General features: G+C 47.7%; 1 protein-coding gene across 2 annotated transcripts in view; it reads right to left on the bottom strand.

The window, feature by feature from the left end:
* ITGA2B (integrin subunit alpha 2b) overlaps positions 1-24,662 on the bottom strand; it is a 61,947-nt gene that overhangs the window by 15,350 nt on the left and 21,935 nt on the right. For both annotated transcript variants that reach the window (XM_054995604.1, XM_054995605.1), the window contains exons 12-26: positions 23,757-23,968; positions 22,715-22,897; positions 20,996-21,041; positions 19,229-19,327; positions 17,882-17,937; positions 16,290-16,441; positions 9,420-9,545; positions 8,314-8,381; positions 5,693-5,840; positions 4,803-4,886; positions 3,674-3,753; positions 3,131-3,211; positions 2,692-2,797; positions 2,434-2,586; positions 81-206 (exon numbers count right to left, since the gene is read on the bottom strand). In XM_054995604.1, the coding sequence (XP_054851579.1) occupies positions 81-206; positions 2,434-2,586; positions 2,692-2,797; positions 3,131-3,211; positions 3,674-3,753; positions 4,803-4,886; positions 5,693-5,840; positions 8,314-8,381; positions 9,420-9,545; positions 16,290-16,441; positions 17,882-17,937; positions 19,229-19,327; positions 20,996-21,041; positions 22,715-22,897; positions 23,757-23,968 (1,720 nt within the window). The remainder of the gene's footprint in view (positions 1-80; positions 207-2,433; positions 2,587-2,691; positions 2,798-3,130; positions 3,212-3,673; positions 3,754-4,802; positions 4,887-5,692; positions 5,841-8,313; positions 8,382-9,419; positions 9,546-16,289; positions 16,442-17,881; positions 17,938-19,228; positions 19,328-20,995; positions 21,042-22,714; positions 22,898-23,756; positions 23,969-24,662) is intronic.

The following is a 24,662-nucleotide window of genomic DNA, read 5'->3' as shown; positions in this document are numbered from 1 at the left end:
TGTATCAAACTGAACTGTAAATCTAGTAGCTTTTGATGGACTACACTATCAAGTTTGCCAGATTCCACCAGAAATCTCACCACCACTACAGGTCCCTGCAATGTTGCTGAGTCAGCCTCCACCATCACATCACGTTTCTCACGCCACCGTTGCAGCTGAACAGTCCCACTTTGATTGTAGGCAGCTGTGGGCTCCAGAACCTCAAGCTACAATGGAAGAACAAAGCTCAGATGAAATGCAATTTGCTACATCTCCTGGGGATTAGATCAGTTTCCCTACAAAGAAAGTTTTTTAAAAAAAATATGTGGAGTGGAGAGAGAACATTCTCTCTCCCTCCTGTAATTTTATAATTCAAGTTCCCGGAAAGAGATAATGGCAGGGCAAACTAAAGCAAGAACTTTTTTCAAACAATGTATAACAAATTTACGGGAGACACTCCCACAAGATGTGACGGTCATGGGCTTGGATGGACTTTTTAAAAAGGATGGGTAAGTATCATGAAAGATAGATCTATCAACTGCTGATACAGAACTTCCATGTCGAGAGACAGTTTATTACTGGGTACCAGTTACCAAGGGCAACGGTGAGGAAGGGATCTTGCCTTAATGGACTTCTTGTGGGTTTCCTGGAGGCATGAGGTTAGCCAATGCAGGGGACACATAGATCTTGTAACACTGGCACTGCCTGCCAGTTTGTTTCTAAGCTCAGCTTAAGCAGCTGGTTTTATTTTTTCAAGGCTAACCTGCCCTGCGGCCCACATACCTAAAGGACTGCCCCCCACTATACCAGCCTGCATTTCAACTGCATTAATTGTACCAACTTCTCCCCTCCATCCCCTCCTATAGGAAAGGGAGGGCCAGGATTTAGAACAGAGGATCTGGAACAGGAATGCACCAGGGGAGATGCTGGCCACACTCTCTCTCCAGGTTTTCTGCCAGTGATGTAAATGGCCTTGTTGTGAAAAGGCCTTTAATCTAAATTCACATCAGCCAATTAGCTACCATTCAGGTTTAGTGGTCCACTGTCTTTAGAATGTTGTCTTTTATATTTTGGGTATTTAAAAGTTCACCCTGACCTGGATAGGCCAGGACACCCTGATCTTGTCAGATCTCAGAAGCTAAGCAGGGTCAGCCTTGATTAGTAATTGGGTGGGAGACCTCCAATGAAGACCAGGGTTGCAGAGGCAGGCAATGGCAAACCATTTCTGTTAGTCTCTTGCCATGAAAACCCCACCAGGGATCGCCATAAGTCAATTCTGAATTGAGGGCTGGATTTCATTTCATTTAAAGGTTCAGGTGCCATTTTATATTGGTGGAGTAAGACATTTTAAAGTTTACTGCAAGATGGAGAAAGGCAGCTGATCTGGGAGACAATCAGGTGCAATTTATTTAAAACATTTCTACCCTGCCTCATCTCCTTAGACTCAAGGTGGCGAACAATGCAGAAACCAAGCTGCAAGGACGTGAATAATAGTGAACAAAATTAAAACACATTAAAACACACAAGTTGCCAATTTAAAAGCAAATGTATTGTCGAAGCAAATCTCCATTCTGCCATGGAAGCTAGCTGGGAACCCTTGGCCCAGTTCTCTCTGCCTAACCTACCTGGCAGGTCAAAGGCTTTCACGGATGGAGAACGATGGTTGTTGTCAGGGCTTTTTTCCTGGGAAAAGAGGTGGTGGAACTCAGGACCACACAATGATGTCACTTTGGGTCAGCTGGAACAAGGGGAGAGTTTTTTAAAGTTTAAATTACCCTCCGCGAAAATGGTCACATGGCTGGTAGCCCCGCCCCTGATCTTCAGACAGGGGGGAGTTTAGATTGCCCTCCGCGCTGCTCCAGCGGCGCGGAGGGCAATCTAAACTCCCCTCTGTCTGGAGATCAGGGGTGGGACCACCACCCATGTGACCATTTTCAAGAGGTGCCAGAACTCCGTTCCACCGCATTCCAGCTGAAAAAAAGCCCTGGTTGTTGTAGATTTTCTGGGTTGTATGGCCGTGGTCTTGGCATTGTAGTTCCTGACATTTCACCAGCAGCGGTGACTGGCATCTTCAGAGGTGTATCACTGAAAGACAGAGATCTCTCAGTGCCAATGTGTGGAGAAATTACCTGCTAACATCTTCTCTACACATTGACACTGAGAGATCTCTGTCTTTTGGTGCTACACCTCTGAAGATGCCAGTCACAGCTGCTGGTGAAACGCCAGGAACTACAATGCCAAGACCACGGCCATACAGCCTGGAAAATCTACAACAACCTACCTGGCAGGGTTGTTGTTGTGAAGATAAAATGGAGGAGAGGGAATGAAGTTTTAAACGGCTGTGGGTTCTCATTGGGGAGAAAGGCATGGTATATAATTCTAAAAATAAATGCATAAGAAACAGGATTCAGGACTGGATTGTCCTTTGGCCTGATTCAGTTGGGCTGCTCTTACCTTCAGGGGGTTGGTCTCATTGGAGGGAGAGCAGCTGATGCTGCCTTCAGTGGTCACCCTTGAGATGTAGAGTAAGAAGCTTCCCCGAAAGCGGTTGGGAAAGTTCACAAGAAGCTCAGATTTGGAAACAGAGCTTGGGCCATCATTCTGCAACTGAGGCAGGCAAAGGGGAAGAAGAAGGGGTCAGCAAGTGATAAGTCAGGGACATGGCCTCCCTCCTCCCTGTTATACCCAACCCCAAGAGGAGCATCTCTGTACCTGATAAATGTGCTCCACTCGGGGCCCATAGTCCTCCACTTTCTTGCTCTCATTCTTGGGCTCCCCAGAGACCAGGGGGAGCAGAACGCTGGCTGGGGCAGAATTCCTAGGGGAGACCAGAAAGTAAGTGGGCATCCAAGGCTCCCCCCTCCCCTCTTGCCTTGGGACATGGTTTTCTCCAGGGGAAATACCTTCCTCACAGTTCTCTCCTGCAGCCGCTTTCCCCACTGACCTATTTGGCACATAAGACCATACCAACTGAGCCCACTTTGCAGGGTTCATGTCTTACGCATTGGCTGAACCACAAGGAAGAGCTTTTCACAGATCGCAGGCTGCATGTGCACCTCTCAGGGCAGTAATGTCTGAATGCTTTCCCCATGAAAAAACATGGGGAAACAGCACCTCCAAAAAGGAGGCTCAAGCCAAACCCCTTACTCACCCCCAAAGCTCCATCCTTGCAGCAACCTTGACAGGCACCTGCAGCACCTCCATGTTGCTGTTGGGGTTATCTCTGTTCTTGCTGCAGGAAAAATTGGAAGTAAAATCCAGGGTGCCAAGAGAGCGCCTTAGTCAGCCAGCTGCTCTTTCCAGCATCAGGGGCCCAGCCCTGGAGCTTGGAAATCTCAACAGAGGAGCAGCACAGAGGTGTGGTAGAGAAGCTGGTTACACCAGCCAGTCAGTTGTGCACAGCAATCCCACCAGGAAAAAAAGCTGGCAACTCACACAGGAGGAAAGGGTTTGCATATATGGGACAGATTCTCCTCCAGATTAATAAAGATCCCCTTCCCACCAATGGTGGGCATGCCCACAGGCACAGCAATACTTATAGAGTTACTGAGATTTCAGGGTGAACCATCCCTCAGCTTTGTGGAGGGGGGTGTTTCAGGGAGGGATGGGTTTGAGGGGCCTGCCACAGCAGTGAGATCCAATTTCATGGACTGGATCCAGGGGACTTTGGCAGTGAGGCAGTGTTGACCATTACCTCTTCAGCTGTACTGTGAAATTGATGTGGTCACCAGCCTCTTCCAGCTGGCTAACACTTACTTCCATGTCCACCTTGATCTGTAAGCAAAGGTGGGGTGGGAAAGAAGGAATGATAGAAAGAGAAGTGGGGATAGGCTCGGGACAGAAGCGGAGTCCAGGATCAGCAGTTATGCCACCTGTCTTATGAGTTGACTTGTTTCCAATAGGCTCTGCTTGAACACGTATAAATAAACAGATTTTACAAAAGAACCCTAAAATCTCAGTGCACCCTTTCATTACAGAGCAACTGCAAAGAGATGTACCCCTAGAACTTCTCATCATATGGGGAAGTGGTGCAAGCCCCTCATTTTGTAACCAAGACTCTCTCCCTTTGTCTGTTCCTGCCTCCTTTCCGAACTCTCTTTTCCCAAATGGTCTTTCATGAACCCCACCCTCTGTTCCATATTCACTACTCCTTTTCCTTTAGGTTAGGCCAGAACAGAACTGGGGAGAGGGCTTGCTTGCCCTCTGAACATGCAGTTACCTCTTGCCACCTGTAGCTACATGAAGCTTTCTAAGCAAGGCTTACCTCTGGGCCATTCCAGCATCACCCCCTCTTCCAGTCAGAGCTGAGGGTCTCTTGACCCATCATCCCATAACCAAACCTTGCCTTTATTCTCCTGGCGCATTTTGGCACTAGCTACAACTGACGTCTATCTCGCCCCTCTGCATTGTGCAGTGCCGAGTCTCCAATTTAGTAAAAGCAACTGACATAATCATCCTTCTTCCATAAAGGGCAGGATGGATTTGGGCAAATGTGGGGGGAGTCGTCTGAAGAAGGGAGCTCTCGCTCTTGAAAGCTTACATTTTGAAAATCTTGTTGGTCTCTAAAGTGCCACTAGACACAAATCCTGCTATGGGGGAAAGGTTAACGTTGGGAAAAGAGAAAGAATGAACCACATGCTGAGAGTTTTAAAGAAAGAGGAAATCCTGTTCTAGGAGCAGTTGAAGCCTGAAAAACAAGGCCCCAGAGTGCCCTCTGCTCATTGCTGAATAACCACTGCTAGGCCTCCCTCCAAACCTGGGGCAGATCTCAAGGACCAGGCAGTGCAGCTCCCTGGCACGTGTAAGCCCACAGCTCTCCTTACCTCTGTGTTGGGTTTCATAGGGTTGCCCATTTCGCAAGCCACCAGGCGGGTCTCATTTTCCTTGTGGGAACTGCAAATCAGCTTCTACAGTCAAGACAGTGAGGGGAGGGGAGCAGGGAGGGGATCATTGTTGTTGGAAAGGGAATAAAAATCAGGAGGCATTGTGGGCGGCCACCTGTGCTGCAAATGTAAAACTTGCTCCAGGGCTGCTTATACAGATGTTCATACCCATAATGGAACTATGAAAAAAGGCACTTCTTGCTGCGGTTTGGTGAGCCAGTTTGGTGTAGTGGTTAACTTAAGAGCATGGGACTCTAATCTGGAGAGCCGGGTTTGATTCTCCGCTCCTCCAGTTCAAGACAGCTGGGTGACTTTGGGTGAGTCACAGCTCTCTGGAGCTCTCTCAGCCCCACCCACCTCACAGGGTGTTTTGTTGTGAGGATACTTTGTGTGGCATACTTTGTAAACCGCTCTGAGTGGGCATTAAGTTGTCCTGAAGGGCGTATATAAATCAAATGTTATTATTATTACTATTTGAGTTGTGAAATCAGTCTAGTATTCAATGGATATGGCACAGTCCAAATCATTTCCAGGATAGCCCAATTCTGAGCCAGAGTTCCTTTACCAGCTAGTTAAGATAAATGCTGTTAAACAAGGCAGCAGACCTTACAGGAGTGCCACATTGGCCAGAAAAAAATTCAAATCTGCCTTAAAGTAGGACAATACCACACACACACACACACTTCACAGCATGCTTTAGAAAACAGATGACTGTACAGATGAAACAATCTGCCCAGTTTTTCCTGACTCAATTCTGTTCAGCAGCAGCGACTGGAAAACTTCAAGTTCACTGTGTGGGGATCTCTCTCTGGATTCCAGGGCCCCATTACCTGAGAGTTGCTGCGAGCTGTTTGGAAGTATGCTCCACTTGGCAGCTCTACTACCAGCTCAGCCTCGTAGGCCCCTTCGCCAGCATTCACTGCAGTTGCCTGAATGAGGACCACGTTCTCCTCCCCGATAAAGAGAGAGCCTTCTTTCCTAAGACACAGCCCATAAGAGTGCCTCAAGCCTTGCAGTCACAATGAGGAAACATTTATTTTACTTATGTCATTTATAGTCCACCTTTCTCACTGAGACTCAAGGCGGATTACACAGTGTGTGATTAGTACAGTCACCATTCCATTTCCATAGACAATGCCATAGGGTAAATAGACACAAATTCACAAGGATATAGCATTAGTGGGGATCTAGTACAATATAGTGGTGAAGTCTATGGGTCCTAACTCATTAGCGGATCATCTGAGGTCTCCTTCCCTACAATACAGTCGTCCTATCTGAGTAAAAAGCCTTATTGAATAATTTGGTTTTGCATCGTTTGCAAAAAGCCAGGAGATTGGGGACTCTCCTGACCTCCTGAGGCAGGCCGTTCCACAGGGTAAGGGCCACCACAGCGATAGCCTGCGTACAGCTGCTGTTGATTTCACCCATGAGCAGGCTGGGACCTGCAGGAGACCCTGTTTGGAAGAGTGAAGCTGCCGTAGAGGAGCATAGGAAGGGAGGCGGTCCCATAGGTTTGTCGGAACAAGGCTATGAAGAGCTTTGTAAGTGATAACCAATACCTTGAACTGAGCATGGTAACTAATAGGTAGTCAATAAAGTGATTGCAGGATGGGAGTAATGTGCATTAATGGGATCAGGGCTTTTTTTCTGGGAAAAGAGGTGGCGGAACTCAGTGGGTTGCCCTCGGAAAAATGGTCACATGGCTGGTGGCCCCGCCCCCTGATCTCCAGACAGAGGGGAGTTGAGATGGCCCTCTGTGCTGCTTGGTGGCGCAGAGGGCCATCTAAACTCCCCTCTGTCTGGAGTTCAGGGGGCGGGGCCACCAGCCATGTGACCGTTTTCAAGAGGTTCCGGAATTCCGTTCCCCCACATTCCTGCTGAAAAAAAGCCCTGAGTGGGATACCATCCATTGAATGCCAAGACAAGACTGATGGCTCCAGACCATAATCAGAGCTGCAGTACTCCAGAGGAGCATGGGAGGCAGAGAAACCAACCCCTGGTCTAGCACCGGACCACAAGAGAGCTCTCCCCTACTCAATGGCACCACTCTAGGAGCCAAGAGAGTGACATCCCCTCCTTTGAGTCGTATGAATAATGGACGGGCCACTCTGCATAGTCACCCTTAAAGATTCCATTTGATTTTGTCACCAGCCAAAGAGCTATGCAAGTCATTAAAAAGTATAATTAAAAACTGCATGAAGACTTGGTTTATTTCTGATGTAGCCTTACTCCCTGTTTCAGCCAAATGGGCTTATAATATTACAGTTTTTTAAAAAATTAAACAGAACAGCAAGGGGGACAACAAGTCCTAAGAGTCCTGGAAAGATCATATCCCTTCTAATATTTATAATATTCGTTTTAATTTAAAGTGCTGGTGCAAAAGTGTACAGATAACTTTAGTTCAACTGTTCTCTCAAAGAACCCCAAAATAACTATTAACAAATCAGACAGTATTATAAATCAGTCCAAACCAATGCATAGTCCACAATAAATATCACAATTCATCAGATGAGTGCAAGAGTACATCCAAAATTTTTGCTTTGCTTTTTCTTTTCCTTTCTTTGTAGGCAGAAACCCATCGTGAGAAGTCTATGACGGGGAGCAGAGTCTCCGGGAAGTTGTTGGGGGGGGGGGAAGCTCCTGGGCATTTGGCAACGGGTGCACCAGCCCTAGTACATCCCGTTTCGAGTTGCTTTCGCAAGCCGATCTTTATAACTGCTCATATACACAAAACAAATCCTAGTGTGCACTGGTGTTCCTTCCAGTGAAATCATTCCAGATGTTGGTCCGTTACTGTCACCTCCACCATTCTATACAATATTAATAGACTATAAACCACTAAAGAGTCAGACTCTCATGTTGGATTGCCTTCATCTCCCTTATGACCACTTTCAGCGCAAAACCCCAGGGCCCTGGTTCAGAACGACTGCCAAGATAGACCATTGCAGCTGCTGTTTGTGCAACAATCTTGTACTCATATTAGGTGGAAAGGTCTGCATGCTCGCCTTATGGCATACAATAGGACATGGTTTTTAGTAGGGCCCAGCCTCGGAGCATGTGAAGGAAAGCGCACCTCAGCATGGCCAGAGTGCCTTGCCATCGCACCTCACAGTAACCCCAGGCAGACCCACATTGATTCTCTTCATTTTTGAATTTTTGTTATTTTTCTTAGCTATTTTTAAAAGGTGATGGTTGCTTTGGGCTGGGTTCTGTTTCTTTGTTTTGCATGATTATGATGTTGTATCAGTTGCTGCTGGGTATTGTTTAAAACTTGGGGTAGAAATGTTTCAACAAGCAACAATTTCTGGAATTATTGGACTGAGGCCCAAGGGAGATTTCAACACAGGAGCCTCTCTTTGGGGACAGCGGCCACAGCTGAGACCACCAGGACTGTTTTCTGTATGAGACTAGAACAGCATGCCGCTGGAGAGACAAAGGAACAGGCGCTTACATGCAAGCAAAGAGCTTGAGGTCCGGGATACAAACGCTGTCCTCTCCACACTCCAAAACAATACGGGTCTGCAGATTGAAACAAACACGCAAAGCTGTAACTGGAGGAACATGGCTTGGATCCTGCAGGTACCTCAGCAGATTCATGCTTACAGTGCAGAGAGCTCGCTAAAATCCAGAAAAGCACCCTGGCCTCATGATATGAATCTAGAGGGGAAGCAGCACAGAACTTGGAGCCTGAATGATCTTTTCACTGGTCCCGGTTAACCTCATACAGAAACCTCCGCCACAATTACCCACATCCTTTTCATTGGAGAACTCCTTGGAGCTGAGATCCAAGCTACAAGTGACGAATGTCACTTGCCTGGCAAGTGAACAGACTCACGTGTATTCCTCCCTATTCACTTGCCCTCCACTTGTGCTCCACTTGATCACATAGTCTGTTCACTTGCCAGGCAAGTGTCATTTGTCACTTGCAGCTTGGCTCTGAGTTAAGGAAAGGGCTCCCCCTACAGACAACTGCCAGAGGAAAAAAACACATAGTGCATTTCAATGCACAACAATGTTGTTTGATTACCTTTACTTCATTATGAAAAAGTAGCATTTTCTTGTCACTGGTCATGGGGTGTCTAACAGCAGCCAGAGCTGGGAATAGGGGAAATGAAACCCACTCCCCACGCCCACTGTGCCCACTTGCCTACCTTTCCTCTGTTACTAAATTCAGAGGTCTCAAAATCATAAAGGAGAGACGCCTCTGAGCATGAGTAGAATGAGAATGCAATTCTCGGCGCTAGCTCGCATTCCAGGGATCAGCCCTGATTAAAATTTGATGCTGCCTGAGACAAAAGCACTCTCTGCCAGGATTTTGTACCCTTAGACTGTGCAGCTGCTGTGCATGAGTAGCAGCTTGCTTTTACAGAAAGAACACAAGGCTCCCAGGGGAGTCTTTTGGCCTTTCCAGCAGCACCTTGAAATCAAGCCCAAGACACGGAACTGCTAGTCCAGGGTTCATGGCTTGGCTGCCAACCTCTCTCTTTCTCATGTTTTGCACATGGTGCACCCAGATGACAGTACAGTGCCCCTTTAGAGGACAGCAGGGAATCTTACCTGCTCCCGGATCACTGTTTGGCCAGACAGCACGGGCAGTAGCTCCCCAGCTCCCGATGCAGATCCCAAACTAAAGTTGAAGCTCACAACAATGGGGCTCAGTTTGTCCTTGAAGTCGGCCTCATCCTGCAGGGCAGGGAAGATATTTCTCAGTGCACCCCCTCCCCCTCCCCCGGGTGGCCTGCTTTTCTTTCCTGCGCAGCATAACAAGGAGACATTCAAGAGTTTTCCCAGAGAGAGGCAAAGCATGTGTGTGTGTGTGGGGGGGGGGTATAGCTGCGCTGGCACCTGTTCAATTGCTGCCTGTTGTGCTGTGGCTAAAGGCACAGGTGCCTCCCCTTTCTCCTCCCCCCATCCTGCTATCCCACAGCTGGCATCCAGCCACTCATACACATGCTGACAACAGCCATCCGTTCTCCATGGGGAAGTTTTGAGAAAACATATTTTGAAGTCTGTCTAACCCATCTAGAAGCCACCGAATGTAATTCAACAATACCTTAAATAACACACAAATGAACATGGAACAATAGAATTTTAATTTCAACTTCAGAGGCCTGCCCAGAGCTCAGACTGATGCACGTTCACGTCCACTTTGCTGTCTCTGATCCTAGGATCCCCCAATGCCCCCCTTTTCATGTCATTCCTTAGGCTGTTGCAAAGTTCAAATGTAAGAGGGAGAAAGCAGGTGCATGCACCACCCTGAGCAGATCTTTACTAGTAGATGCAAACAGGCACTCCTACAGCAGGCAGAAAAGCTAGTGACCAACTCTCAGGGTCCTTTGCGCCTACCCCATCTGCTTCCATTCCAGTGTCAGCATCTCATAAGAAGAGCCTGGCTGGATCAGACCAGTGGTCTGTCGTGGGAATCATGGAGTTTGGTTCTGAAAATCCCAGAGGTTTCCATCCTGGAAGCCTCTCAGCCAGGCTAAGCTCAGTCCAAGGGACCCTTGCTTTTGTCATGACTTAGGTTAAGTATTATAGCGTTAAGTGTGCCTTATATCCATAAGTTTAAAGTGTTAAGTTGTATTCTGACTTAGAGTATAATGTTAAGTGTTCATCTTTGTATAGAATTGCTTTGTGGTCTTAGCCTCTGTAGAGAATGTAAAACTCAGTCCTTTAAGCATTATATTAAGTGTGTAGTCTTAACTTTCTTAAGAGGAGAGTGAAGGGCACCCGTCCGGGGTCACCCGTGCTGGGGAGCCACGGAATGAACCAAGAATCAACAGGATGTGACATGGTCTGCAGCTGCTAGAGGAGGTAAGGGCTTTTTGCCTTTCTTGGCTGTGGTGGGTTAAGCTGAGAAGCTAAGGGTGGTCCTCTCTAGCTTTGGGGCTTTTTGTGTGTAGTTTTGTGTTGATTTGAATGTAGTTTTGAGGCTGAGTGTGTTTGGGCTTGATTGTGTTTGAGGGTGAGTGTGTTTGTAAGGCTGCTGGGGGTTGCTGGAGTACAAGCCACACACCCCCTTTGTGCTCACCTCCTGTGCTTAGCAGGAAGTGACCTTTTGCATTGAAAAGGCAACTGCTGGGCAGGGGCGCGAGCCTTTGGCGCGAGCCGAAGGGCGAGAGCTAAAGGGCTCTTGGCCTGTGGCTCTTAGCCGGGGGATCATAGCCGTTTTCTTTCCTCTTAGTGTGTTATTCCTAAAACAGATTAATGAAGTCAGAATGCCAGCAGGGGGTTGGGGGCTTTCCAGTGTATTGCACTGAGTGTCACATGTATGACTATCTGCCTTCTGGTCAGAAGTCCTGGATGTGTGCTCGCTGCAAGGAGCTCCTGGTTCTCAGGGAACGAGTACGTACCCTTGAGGCCAAGGTGGCTGACCTGGAGAAGCGGAGACAGTTAGATAGGCACGAGGACAAGATTCTCAGGGACAGGATAGATGTGTCCCACTCTAAAAATGGCAGCGTTCTTGTTGTCAAGGAGAATGAGGATCTTGTGGAATCAGGGCACCGTACTGAGGATAAGGGGAACATGCCCTCAGAAGGGACCTCTTCTTCAGTTGGTGAGCAGGTTTCCCTTCGCATCAAGGAACCATCCCTGGGTGGGGCGGGAGGGAGGCTCTTGGTAGTTGGTGATTCGATCCTTAGACAAGTAGATAGCTGGGTGGCACAACCGCGTTCTGACCGTATGGTGACTTGCCTGCCTGGTGCGAAGGTAGTGGACATTACGCGTGTTATAGATAGGCTGGTAGATAGTGCTGGGGAAGAGTCAGCGGTCGTGGTCCATGTTGGAACCAACGATGTTGGGAAATGCAGTCGTGAGGTCTTGGAACAAAAATTTAGGCTGTTAGGCAGGAGACTCAAGGCCAGGACCTCCAAGGTAGCCTTCTCAGAAGTGCTACCTGTTCCACGCGCAGGGCCAGAGAGACAAACGCAGATCAGGAGTCTCAATGCGTGGATGAGACGATGGTGTAGGGAGGAAGGGTTCAAGTTTGTTAGGCACTGGGATTCTTTTTGGGACAAGCGGGAGCTGTACAAGAGAGACGGTCTCCACTTGTCCTGAGAAGGAACCCGGCTGCTGGCACTTAAAATCAAAAAGGTGGCAGAGCAGTTTTTAAACTAAATGCTAGGGGAAAGCCGACAAGAGATAAAGTGTCTCTGGTTCAGGATGGTTCATCTCAGAGAGATGAACGGCTAGGTATAACACTTCTACAGGGAGATAGATTAGAGTTGTCAACTGAGATGGAGACAAACAGTGCAGATGACCTAACTACGTCTCGAGGCAAAGTGTGCCGGGGAAGTTACAGGTGTTTATATACAAATGCTAGAAGTGCCCGAGGTAAAATTGGGGAGCTGGAATGTTTAGTGTTGGGCGAATCCATAGACATTGTGGGCATATCAGAAACTTGGTGGGATGAGGAAAATCAGTGGGACACGGTGATTCCTGGATATAAATTATATCGGAAGGATAGGGAGGGAAGGGTTGGTGGTGGGGTGGCTCTATATGTCAGAGAAGGTATACATTCCAGTAAGATTGAGAAGGTAACTGAATTAGATTCGCTTCTGGAAATGCTATGGGTTGAAATTACGGGCCCAAATGGAAACTTAACTGTGGGAGTTTGTTATCGCCCTCCAGATCAGAAAATAGAGGAGGATTATAAAATGATGACAGGATTAAAGATGGCTGCTAAACAAAAAAACTGTGTTATAATGGGTGATTTTAACTACCCACACATTGACTGGGCCAATGGGTGTTCGAATCGGGGGAGAGAAAGTGAGTTTCTAGACTGTCTCAATGACTGTGCTATGGAACAGATGGTTACAGAACCTACTAGGGGAGAGGTGATCCTGGATTTGGTCCTCAGTAATGCTGAAGACCTGGTGAGAGACGTAAATGTGATTGCACCACTTGGGAACAGTGACCATAATGTTATTGAGTACAACATATGTATAAATAGGAAATTGCCAAATAAGACCAACACAGCCATGTTTAACTTCAAAAGGGGTAACTTTTCTGAGATGAGAGGGTACGTGAAGAAGAAACTGAAAGGGAAAGTTAAAAAGGTCAAAACACTTGGGGAATCTTGGAGACTATTTAAAACTACAATCCTGGAAGCTCAAATTAAATATATACCGCTGGTTAGGAAAGGCACAAATAGGTTTAGGAAAAGGCCAGCATGGTTAACAAGCAATGTAATAGAAGCTGTAAAAGGTAAAAAGGATTCTTTTAGGCAGTGGAAAACTAGTCGGAGTGAGGTTGATAAAAAGGAGCATAAGCTGTGGCAAAAAAAGTGCAAGTCTGTGATCAGACAGGCAAAAAGGGAATATGAGGAGCATATTGCAAAGAACATAAAGAAAAACAATAAACAATTCTTTAAATATATTAGAAGTAGGAAACCAGCTAGGGAGGCAGTGGGGCCCTTGGATGACCAAGGCGTAAAAGGATTACTAAAGGGTGATAGGGAAATGGCCGAGAAGCTGAATGCGTTCTTTGCTTCTGTCTTCACTGTGGAAGATAAGAAGTGCATGCCCACTCCGGAAGCACTGACTTTGGGAGGGGTTTTGAAAGACCTGAGTCACATTGAGGTGACGAGAGAGGAGGTTATGCGACTGCTAGATAATTTAAAAACTGATAAATCACCGGGCCCAGATGGCATACATCCAAGAGTTCTGAAAGAACTCAAGTGTGAACTTGTAGATCTCCTCACAAAAATATGTAATCTGTCATTAAACTCTGCATCTGTTCCTGAGGACTGGAAGGTAGCTAATGTTGTCCCCATCTTTAAAAAAGGTTCCAGGGGAGATCCGGGAAATTACAGGCCAGTCAGCCTGACGTCAATACCGGGTAAGTTGGTGGAAACTATTATCAAAAATAAAATTAGTAGGCACATTGATGACCAAAAGCTGATGAGGAAAACTCAGCATGGGTTCTATAAGGGAAGATCTTGTCTCACCAATCTGTTAGAGTTCTTTGAGGGAGTGAACAAACAAGTGGACAAGGGAGACCCGATAGATATTGTTTATCTTGACTTCCAGAAAGCTTTTGACAAGTTCCTCATCAAAGGCTCCTAAGTAAGCTCAGTAGCTATGGGATAAAGGGCCAAGTCCTCTTGTGGATCGAAAACTGGCTAATTAATAGGAAACAGAGAGTGAGTATAAATGGGCACTTCTCACAGTGGAGGGTGGTGAGGAGTGGGGTGCCACAGGGGTCGGTATTGGGTCCAATGCTTTTTAACTTGTTTATTAATGATTTGGAATTGGGATTAAGCAGTGAAGTGGCTAAATTTGCAGATGACACGAAATTGTTCAGGGTGGTGAAAGCCAGAGAGGATTGTGAGGCACTCCAAAGGGATCTGTCGAGGCTAGAAGAGTGGGCATCCATGTGGCAAATGAGGTTCAATGTAGCCAAGTGCAAAGTAATGCACATTGGAACCAAAAATCCAAAATATAAATACAAGTTGATGGGGTCTGAACTGGCGGAGACTGACCAAGAGAGAGATCTTGGAGTCATGATAGATAACTCACTAAAAACGTCAGCACAGTGTGCGACTGCCATAAAAAAAGCTAATGCTATGCTAGGGGTTATTAGGAAAGGGATTGAAAACAAATCAGCCGGTATCATAATGCCTCTGTATAAATCGATGGTGAGGCCTCATTTGGAGTACTGTGTACAGTTCTGGTCGCCACACCTTAAAAAAGATATCATAGCACTGGAAAAAGTAGAGAAGGGCAACTAAAATGATTAAAGGGTTGGAACACTTTCCCTATGAGGAAAGATTGAGGCGCTTGGGGCTCTTTAGCCTGGAGAAAAGACGACTGAGGGGAGACATGATAGAGGTTTACAAGATAATGCACGGGTTAGAGAAGGTAGAGAAAGATGTGTTTTTCTCCCTTTCTCACAATACAAGAACTCGTGGGCACTCTATGAAATTATTGAGCAGTCGGGTTAGAACAGATAGAAGAAAATACTACTTTACACAAAGGGTGATAAACACATGGAATTCGTTGCCACAGGAGGTGGTGGCAGCTACAAGCATTGCCAGCTTCAAGAGGAGACTGGACAAATATATGGAGCAGAGGTCCATTAGTGGCTATTAGCCACAGGAGATAGATGGTATTCTCTTTGTGGGGAGGTGGTGTTCTGTTGTCTTGGTGCTGGAAGGAAGGCAGTGGGAGGGCTTCTGGTGTCCTGGCCTCACTGACAGTCCTTTAGATGGCACTGGATTTCTAGCCACTGTGTGTGACAGAATGTTGGACTGGATGGGCCACTGGCCTGATCCAACATGGCTTTGTTTATGTTCTTATGTGGTTGGGAAATAGGCTATGTCCGCTTGCCCAACAGTGGTGTGCAGGGCTTTTTTTCTGGGAAAAGAGGTGGTGGAACTCAGTGGGTTGCCCTCAGAGAAAATGGTCACATGGCTGGTGTGCCCCGCCCCCTGATCTCCAGACAGAGGGGAGTTTAGATTGCCCTCCCATCTAAGCTCCGCTCTGTCTGGAGATCAGGGGGCGGGGCCACCAGCCATGTGACCATTTTCAAGAGGTTCCGGAACTCCGTTCCCCCTGGAAAAAAGCCCTGGTGGTGTGGGAATCAACACTTGCCCCCAATAAAATTCATCCCAACCCATCGGTGAAGCCTATAAAAATTCACGCCACATAGTCCATCGAGTCCAGCATCCTGCTCCACACTGTGGCCAACCAGTTGCTGTGGAGGGCCAACAACAGGGCATAGAGGCCTTCCCCTGAGGTTGCCTCCTGGCACAGATACTCAAAGGCTGACTGCCTCTGAAGACAGAGATTCCCTTTAGTCACCATGGCCAGTAGCCACTGATAGACAGATTCATAGAGGAGAGGTCTATTCTTTTAAAGCTGTCTGTGCTGGTGGTCATCACTACGTCTGGAAGAGAATTCCACATCTTGACCACTCATTGTGTAACAAAGTATTTCCTTTTGTCTGTCCTGAATCTACTGCCCATTAAGTACATTGGATGCCCTCGACTCGACTTCCAGTATTACAGGAGAGGGAGAAGAAGGTCCCTTAGTCGCCTCTTTTCTAAACTGAAAAGTCCCAGACTCATCAGCCTTTCCTCAGAGGAAAGGCGTCCCGACCTCCTAATCATTCTGGTTGCCCTCTTCTGTACTTTTTCCAGCTCTGCAATGTCTCCCAGATCCTAGTGCGACACTCTAACCACTACACCATGCCACTGGTCCTTGTTAACATCAAAGCACGGTTTGTAATCTGAGAGGTGCTGGGGCTGAGGCCTCTGAGCAGCTGTGTTCTGTGACTTGTGTGTCCAAACTGAGTGCAAGCTGGTTGAGCCCTCAGTGCAGAGGGAGAGGAAGGGCAGGCACTCTGCTTACACTCTTAACTACCCTTCCTTTGTCTGCACAGGCATTCAGCACAGCTTCCACCAACTCTTCCCCTGCAGTCTCATACCCGCAGATAGGCAGTGAAGTTTCGACAGGTTTGGGGCACTTTTTCTGACAGTTCCAGGGGAAACACCTGGCTGGACTGGCTGGTTTGCTCCAGGAAAACTCGTCGCCAAAATTTCTGCTTCATGCGGTCTAGCTGCAGTTCTGCTTCCAGGCCTAGCAGAGCCAGAGAAAAGGGGAAGAAAGCAATGGGCGAACAGTGAAGACCCAATTCAGGTTCATTTGGTCCCTTTAGCTGAGCCAACTCCCACTCGATCCTGATCCTTCCATTGATTGTAAAACATTGAAGCCCTCTGAAGCTTACTAACTTTACTTTGTTCTATACAGCCTCTTAATTTATTGCTCGCAAGGGCTGCTTCTAGAAATAGAGAAGAAATAAACAGACTCATATGTGTTAAAATTCTTTTAGGCACTAGAAGACTGCAAATTCCTATCCTATTGAAAGGGCTTTCTCTAAACAAGTCAGAAGACCCGTGAAATCAACTAAACCAGGCACTGCTGGTCTAGTTTATTTCACTCCTAAAGAGGGGGAGGGGAGAGAGAGAGAGAGAGAGAGAGAGAGAGAGAGAGAGATCTTCTTGCATGCCAAGATGTTATGATAGATTGAAATATCACTTTGCAGCCTACATCGGCAGATAAGTGGATGTGTGTGTGTTTTCATATACTTAAAAATGCAACTTTTTAAAAAGTAAAAGAGTCCTTCAAAAACATTTCTGGACATAGGGGCATCTGTCCCGTTCTGGACAGAGACGGGTGCATTATCCAATTAAACCTATGATGCTTACACCAAAAATTACATTCACATTTACTATTATAGTGCTGGTTGCACTGGTAGAGTTATCTTTAGTTGGATGCTGTTGAGAAGTGTTTTTTTCCTTGCTTCCTCTCAGCATCATTGTGCTTCCAAGCATATCCAGAGTTTTCTGGTCTTTCCGGCAATCTTTCTGCTTTGCTGAAATGTTTGGGGAAAGATAATAGCAAAGCCATGGTGATGCTGGCTACCATGTGGATGGGAGAGTCTAGATCTTCTATGTTCTGCCCACATTGACCCCATTTTCCCCATCCCAGGTCCATGCAGGACCCATTTAACTCCTGCCCTTTTGTTGCAGAAGTATGCCTTTCCCCTTATATCTCCACAACAAACTTAGGTTTTTTTTTTAAAAAAAAATGAAAGTTGAAAATCAGAGAACCCAGTAAGCAAGTTGTTAGAATATTATAACACTACAATAATATTCAAGTGCTGACCTTAAAAAAATAAATTAAAAGCCCTCAGTTGAACAAGAGGAAGCAATGACAACTGCTAGGGGACTGAGGCACAAAAAATGTGAAACGTGGCATGTGGAAACACCATTGCTACTGTGCTGAATTGGTAGCCACATCAGCAAAGGGGACGCTTGGGCCAGACCAATCAGCCAGTGCTCTGCAAGGAAATCTGGCTCTACAATCCTCACACTATGAAACGGCTTTGTTCTAGGAATGTCTGAGTCCTTAATATAAAGGATCTCACTATTGGTAAACTTTGCCTCCACCTCATCCATCCCAATATGGTAGCCACTTGACCTCTCTCTCTCTCCCAGCAACAAGGGCAACACTCACCCATTTTCTTCGGAATGTTTTTCCCTGACACTCCAACACACATCTGGAAAGTGAAGCTGTTGTAAGGAACAGGAAGGCAATTAGGGTCATTTCACACATTAAGAGGCATCAAGCTTGGGTGTATCAATCTGTGTACACTTGGAAAGGGAATGACAGCTCCCTGATGGTGTACTTGATCGATACACATGTTTACAAACACTCATTGGTTGCATTTGCACATTTTGCTTTACAGCAGAATTTGAAGTGGCCCTAAGTGATCTTGGGGAAAAGAGAGTAGGGGATGGATTCAGGCAGGGAGGATTTTTCAAAGTAGCAACTGGACCCTCCATGTCATCCGGTAACTTTTGTCTGTTCCTGCCCCTTAGTACAGACCACTCCCTGCTCCTGGCCCTGCACTTTCTTCCCCACTGCCCCAAGTTCATCCTTCCACATAACTGAGAATTTCAGTCGTGTTCTTTAAAAGCAGCATGTCTCCAAGTCTCCTGCCCAGGGAGGTTCCTGGATCAATGCAACTAAACAGCCTGGTGGTTCTTACTTTAAACTTGACAGGCAGGAGCAGTTCAAAGGACTTGGTTGCCCCAGAAAGGTGTAACCAGTCCATACCACCGCCAACCAGGTCCATGTCACCCTTTGGAATTCTGACACTGATGGCTGGGGCAGCACTCTGCGTTGTGCCACCCCAAGCAGGCGCTTGGCCAGAGAACCAGGCCTGCGATGTCAGGGTCTCAAGTGGCACACAGTCAACACGTCTATTATCTTCAAACGTCAAGTTTGAAAAACTGAACATGCTGGTGTGTAGGGGCGGGGTAGGGTTGTCAGCTTCAAGTTGGGAAATTCCTGGAGATCTGGGGGGGGGCGTGAAACCTGGAGAAACCTGGAGAAAGTGGGGTTTGGGGAGGGAAAGGACCTTGGCATGGCATAATTCCATAGTCCACCCCAAAAGTAACCATTTTCTTCAGGTGAACTGATCTCTGTGGCCTGGAGACCAGTTGTAATTCTGGGAGATCTCCAGCCACTACCTGGAGGCTGGCAACCCTAGGGTGGAGGGAACCCGAACGGCCAGAAAGACAACTAATCAAACCAACTGCATGTCTCTGGGATATAATTCACTTCCTGCTCAACCTGTAAATAAATCTTATTACTACAAAGATTTTAGTCTCACCCAAGCCTCTCCTCCTTAACTACCCTTTACTTGGAGAAGGAGGGGCCGGAAAGCAAATCAAAGTATCATTCATTTTACTGACATGCTGGACTGATTTTAACCAAAGGACTGGGTTCTCCTTGGCAGGGGCTGGAAGACTGATTATTTGCTTTTAAATTAAGGAAAGGTTGTTCCCACCAGCTCACCAGCTGACTTTCATTTTTGACACGGTGCACCTTTTCTCTTCTGGGTTCAGCGCATCTGGCACAACCACTTGGGCTTTGATTACCACCACAGGCCTGGCCCTGAAGGGAACCAAAAGAAGGACAGGTGAAATAAGCAGCAAGCAGGCTGGACACATCAACACAGAGCAGGGAAAGGAGATGGCCTTGGCTAGTTCTTTTGTGATTGTTTCATGATTTTAACCCAGGTGCTGATGGATGGGCTATTACCCCACAAGAACATCAGATCAACCACAGGTGAACCACCCAGCTGAAAACTCACGAGCCCTTGAAAGACAGAACTTGAGGGGCGGGAGAGTCCAGAAGAGGGCATGCAAGATGACTCAAGTGGTGGAGCACCTTTCTAAGCAGAAAAGGCCAAAGTCTTCTTGGACTGTCAGTTTAGAAAAAAGGTGACTAACTGGGGACATGATGAAGGTTTATTAAATTGTGCATGGAGTGGAAAACGTGGTTAGAGGGGGCTGTTTCTTTCTTTCCAATAATACTAGAACTCGGGGCACCCAATAAAGTTGATGGGCAACAGACAAAAGGAAGTCCTTCTTTACTGAGCAAGTAACTAAATCTTCTGGCAGCGGGTGGCTGTGATGGCTGTGAGCAGAGTAAGCTTTAAAAGGAGTCAAGATCACAGGGATGATGCCAAAGGAATGTTTGGGTGGCATTTGTGTTTTCCAAATATTTTATCTTATTCTCTCATTTTAAAAGACTCCAGGTTTCAGTAGTCCTGGGTTCCCCAGGAAAGGAAGAGAGAGAGAGAGAGAGAGAAAGCAATGCTGAAGCCTTGAGCTGACTGGCAGGAGAACTTCTAGACAGCCGGGTGATGGACTGACCGTACAACAGGAGTACAATTGCTTCCCTGCTTGCGTGTGTCCTGTATCCCCAACCTGTATTTACATTGTAATAACAGAGCATGCACCCTGAGTGTCCCGTACTAGACAAGTGACCCTATAACTCGAGTTTCCTTCGCTCAGCAGGGACATGTGGGAAACCCACCAAGCTGCTAACATTAAATCACCCCAATTGAGAACCAATTTGCCTCTTGGACGGTCCATCCCCCACCCATCCACCTAATTTTCTCAAATTCAAGAGTAATAAATTAGGAAATAAAAAGCCCCGTGGCGCAGAGTGGTAAGCTGCAGTACTGCAGCCCAAGCTTTGCTCACGATCTGAGTTCAATCCTGGCAGAAGCTGAGTTCACGTAGCCGGCTCAAGGTTGACTCAGCCTTCCAACCTTCCGAGGTCAGTAAAATGACTACCCAGTTTCCTGGGGGTAAAGTGTAGATGACTGGGGAAGGCAATGGCAAACCACCCTGTAAAAAGTCTGCCAAGAAAATGTCATGATGCAACGTCCCCCCACGGGTCAGTAATGACTCGGTGCTTTACCTTTATCTAAATTAGGAAATAAAAATGAGCAAGTGGCCATCTCTCATGGTCTGCCTGGGACCTCTAATGATGGCATAGCACAGAGTGAATTACCAATTCCTTGTTCCCAGTATTTTGGCTGAAGGGGGAGATTATGGGGACTCCCTTTAGTGCCAGCTAAAATGGTGTCTGAAATGGAACCCAGAGGGTGGGGCAACCCCTCCTCACTCCAGAGGAGCAGGGGCACACGGGAGCGCAGCCTGGCCCTCCTGTGCCCAAGATTGTTCTGAATCCCAGTGAAAAGAGATTTTTAAGCACTGCTTGTGCAATAGAGGGAATACCTCCCCCTCGGTCTGGGTCTGTTTCTCTCACCTGTACACAGCCACCTTACTGGCCTCAAAAGCCCCAACCAACACATCTGTGAGAGAACAAGCAGAGAGAGTTATTAGAATCAAGTGGGTAGCTTTGGTCCCCCGGTTCTACCCACTCACCCAGTGTTATTAAGGTAAATCCTGCAAAACCTGAGCTTCTTTTCATGAAAGCAAAACCCACAACATAACTTCACATCTTTTTGCAAGCTACTTAAAACAAGTCTTGCGAAATCTGATCACAGCTCAGCTGAAAACTTTAGCGTCTGCGCAAGATCTCTGAAATAGGCAGTGGGGAATATGAATAGTGTTACCAGAACTGCTCTTTATTATAATGGGGAATTAGCTGTAGCAGTCTGTAACTTAAAATTAGCGCGGATCTTAACCTATGTCTACGGAGGTCCCGATCCCAGACACTCTAGTGAAAAAGAGGCAGACTACAAATAGGTTCCAAACACGTGTATTCAGTGTGGCGTAAGCCTAAACTTGCACAAGCATACAAAGAACATACAAGACCTAAGAAATACAGAGTAGGAAATATAGAGACTTTCGCATTAGCAGGTTCCCAACGATGATAAGGGAAATACTCACAATCCTGGAGCGAAGCAGAGACACAGCAGCGAGGGTGGCCCAATGCCAGCACTGGGACCACAGACGGACAGCAAGGAATTCTGGATAGGAATGGCCTAAGCACCGAGTGGTCTGGGAGACCAGCTTAAATACCCCAAAACGTACCCTGGGGCTGGTGCTGTACTTGGTGGTTCTCACAGATTAGGACAAAGGGTCTAATGGGCTACTGAATGGCTTGGATGGGCCACTTTAGTAATCAGATTGTGATAAGTGACACCTCAGGAAGAGGGGACAAAAGAGGGAGGGGGAAATCCAAGCGGGCTGAAAGGATGTTCCAGCGGACAGGGCTTGTCCTGATGTCATCAGCTCTGGAATGCGGAGGTTTCTTTGAGATGCATTCTCTAAGTGCTTGGGATGGTCGGCACTTAGTTCTTCTCCTGGGCGGCTCCTAAGATATGCAGAGCGGGGCGAGGTACTCTCGCTGCGGACGTGGTGTGCCCGCTTCGCCGAAATGGCTTCCCAAAGCAGTCTTTTCCTCTGGGTCTTCTGGTTGCCTAAGAACATGGATGCCAGCTGGGCATAGCTGGGCTGGATAGCAGGCTGCCCGGTAGCGAGGGCAAGCTTGGGGACCGACCCGCGGGAGACTCCAGGCGGGAACTGACCAGGGAGCGCCTAGCCAGGCTCGCTGGAGGTTTCCCCGGCAGGCGCCCGGCTGCTAGCAGCGGCTTGGGTCCATATGAGGCAGGCTTCCATGGAGGCAGGGGGAACAACACTTTAAAACACAGTCCAAAGCAGGGAACAGGCACGGTCCGTGGCAGATGGCAGTGCAGGCACGGGGCACACTTGTAACACAGTCCAAACACACACTAGGAAGTCCAGATACAAGTCAGGGCAGGGCTGCCCAGAAATAGAGTCCTTTGTATAGTTATCCAAACATGGAGTCAGGGAACTGCACAGTCTATTGCAGCAGCAAGGTAATTGACACGCAGGCAGGAAACTGACACGTGTATTAACACACACACACCTGCAAAGCAATCTTTGTGCAGCAGTGAAACAGTAATGCAGGAAACTTTAACACAGTTCATGGCAGGCCTTAAAGCAGGGGAGGGGGCCTACTTGGCAACAATAGGCAGATAGCTCAATCATGTATTACCAGAGTAGCCATTGGCATCAATGTCTGAGGCTCCACGCACGGCAAAACCAAAGCCAGCGGGTCCAGTGAAGGGATTCTCAAGGATCTGGTCAGGAGATGCACTCAGACCACTGCTCTGCCCACGATAGATGTACACACGGCCACCTCCATCCTGGCCAGCGAAGGGCGCTCCTATAGCTATATCTGCAGAGGCAACGTGCAGGGACAAGTCAAAAACAATCCATTTGGTCAAAAGGAGCGTGAGGGGCAGGGATCCGAAGACAAGCGATGGAGACACACAGGAATGGGAGCGGGGCTAGGATCTCTTCTGCTGGGCCAAGGCAAACTTCCAAAAGCAGAGAGATGATGAGGGGTTCACAGGGAGAGGCATGCAGGTGGCAAGTGAAACTGAGCCCTGCCCAGTCAGTATGGTGAGGAGAATGTTTTCTAACAGGGTCAATAAAGATGGCTCATATAGAAGGAGGGGGGCAGTTAGGGTCTGAGGAAGATGAAGTGGAAGAATGCCATCCTGTCCCTGGACAGAAAAGGGTCCTGCTTGGCAGTCGCCCATCAACAACCTTTGTGAACCAGGACTCTACCTTGAAAGTCATCATTTGGGCATAATAAAAAGGGCATCTGACCATGTCCAGAGGCCATTTCCATCTCCCATAAGAACTCTCTATGACCACCACCTTCTGTGCTGAAAGGCTGAGCCTGCCGGCACCGGCTACGCAGGGCGGTTCCAATTACTATGCTGCCAAGCGCACTCCTCATCTCCAGAGCCCACGCTGCTGCAGGACGGGTCCAAGGTGTCCCAGTGGCATGGGCACAGGAGGGCATGCCAGTCACCCCCTATGCGGGTACTCCACACCTTCCTCATTGTGCTGCCCCAAGCAGCTGTTTAGGGTGCTTGGCTGGAGAACTGGCCCTGCAGCCATGGAAACGCCCCCCCCCCCTTCATTGCTCCTTCAGGGACAGTTAACAGGAAGGAGGAGGAAGGGAGAGGACACAAGAAAAGCAAACTGGGATTTTGCAGAAAGTCTAACACACTCCCTCCACTTACCAGAGTATCCATCCTGGTCCATATCGCCCAGGGGTGCAATTGCCATGCCAAAGCGTCCATAGACATCCGTGCCAGTCAGTTTCTGCCAGGGGACGCTGAAAGCATGGGAGGTCTTCCGCTGCAGGTACAAGTAAGCTCTTCCCACTTCATACAGTTTGCCATCCGAGTGGCGCTCCATGAAGAGGGGGGCCCCTACAAGAATATCGTCTTTCCTGGGGGTGAAGGAAGGATTGATTTAGGAGAAGCTTAACACAGCAGGGTCTCAAATTCCTCCCAAATGCACATGGAGAGTTTGGTGTCCACTGCTTTGATTCTCGAAAGCTCATATCTTGGAAATCTAGTTGGTCTTTAAGGTACGATTGGACCTGGATCTTGCTCAGACCAACACAGCTACCCACCTGAAACTATCTGAATTTTAAGTGTTCATACAGAGTGATTTGTAGAGCTTCAAATGGGATTGTAACACAGACTATGAATGCATAGATTGGCACGGTGCTATTATCTTGCCTTCCACAGTGGGGGTGGGCAATGATGTGGCTGGAGATCAGAGGACCAGTTGAAGGCATTGGGTCACCCACCCCCTCCCTCCCGGGCTTGAGCTATCTTTAGTCAGTGGCTTTAGCTGGCATCTGGCCAACAGTGACACAGGCCCAGGAGGGAATGCCAGACTCCTCCTGTGGTGTGTATAGCTGAAAACAAGCCAAAAATTTGATGGTGGCTGGCTGTGCAGAAGCTGGGTGCCTCAGCACCTGCCTGACTGTGCTGCTTTGGTGGCTTGGCCAGAAAACCACCTGGGGTATCATCGTCTCCCACGCATCTTTCTGCATCCAAGTTGCATGACGTTGGGACCTGCACCTTTGCTATCACCTTGCTCTCTGTGAGGTCCCTTCTACCACCATTCATGTC

This window comes from Eublepharis macularius, chromosome 12 (genome assembly GCF_028583425.1).
Source record: "Eublepharis macularius isolate TG4126 chromosome 12, MPM_Emac_v1.0, whole genome shotgun sequence".
NCBI lineage: Eukaryota > Metazoa > Chordata > Lepidosauria > Squamata > Eublepharidae > Eublepharis > Eublepharis macularius.
The sequence above is the reverse complement of the archived record's forward strand: the minus strand, read 5'-3'. Positions and strand labels throughout refer to the sequence as shown.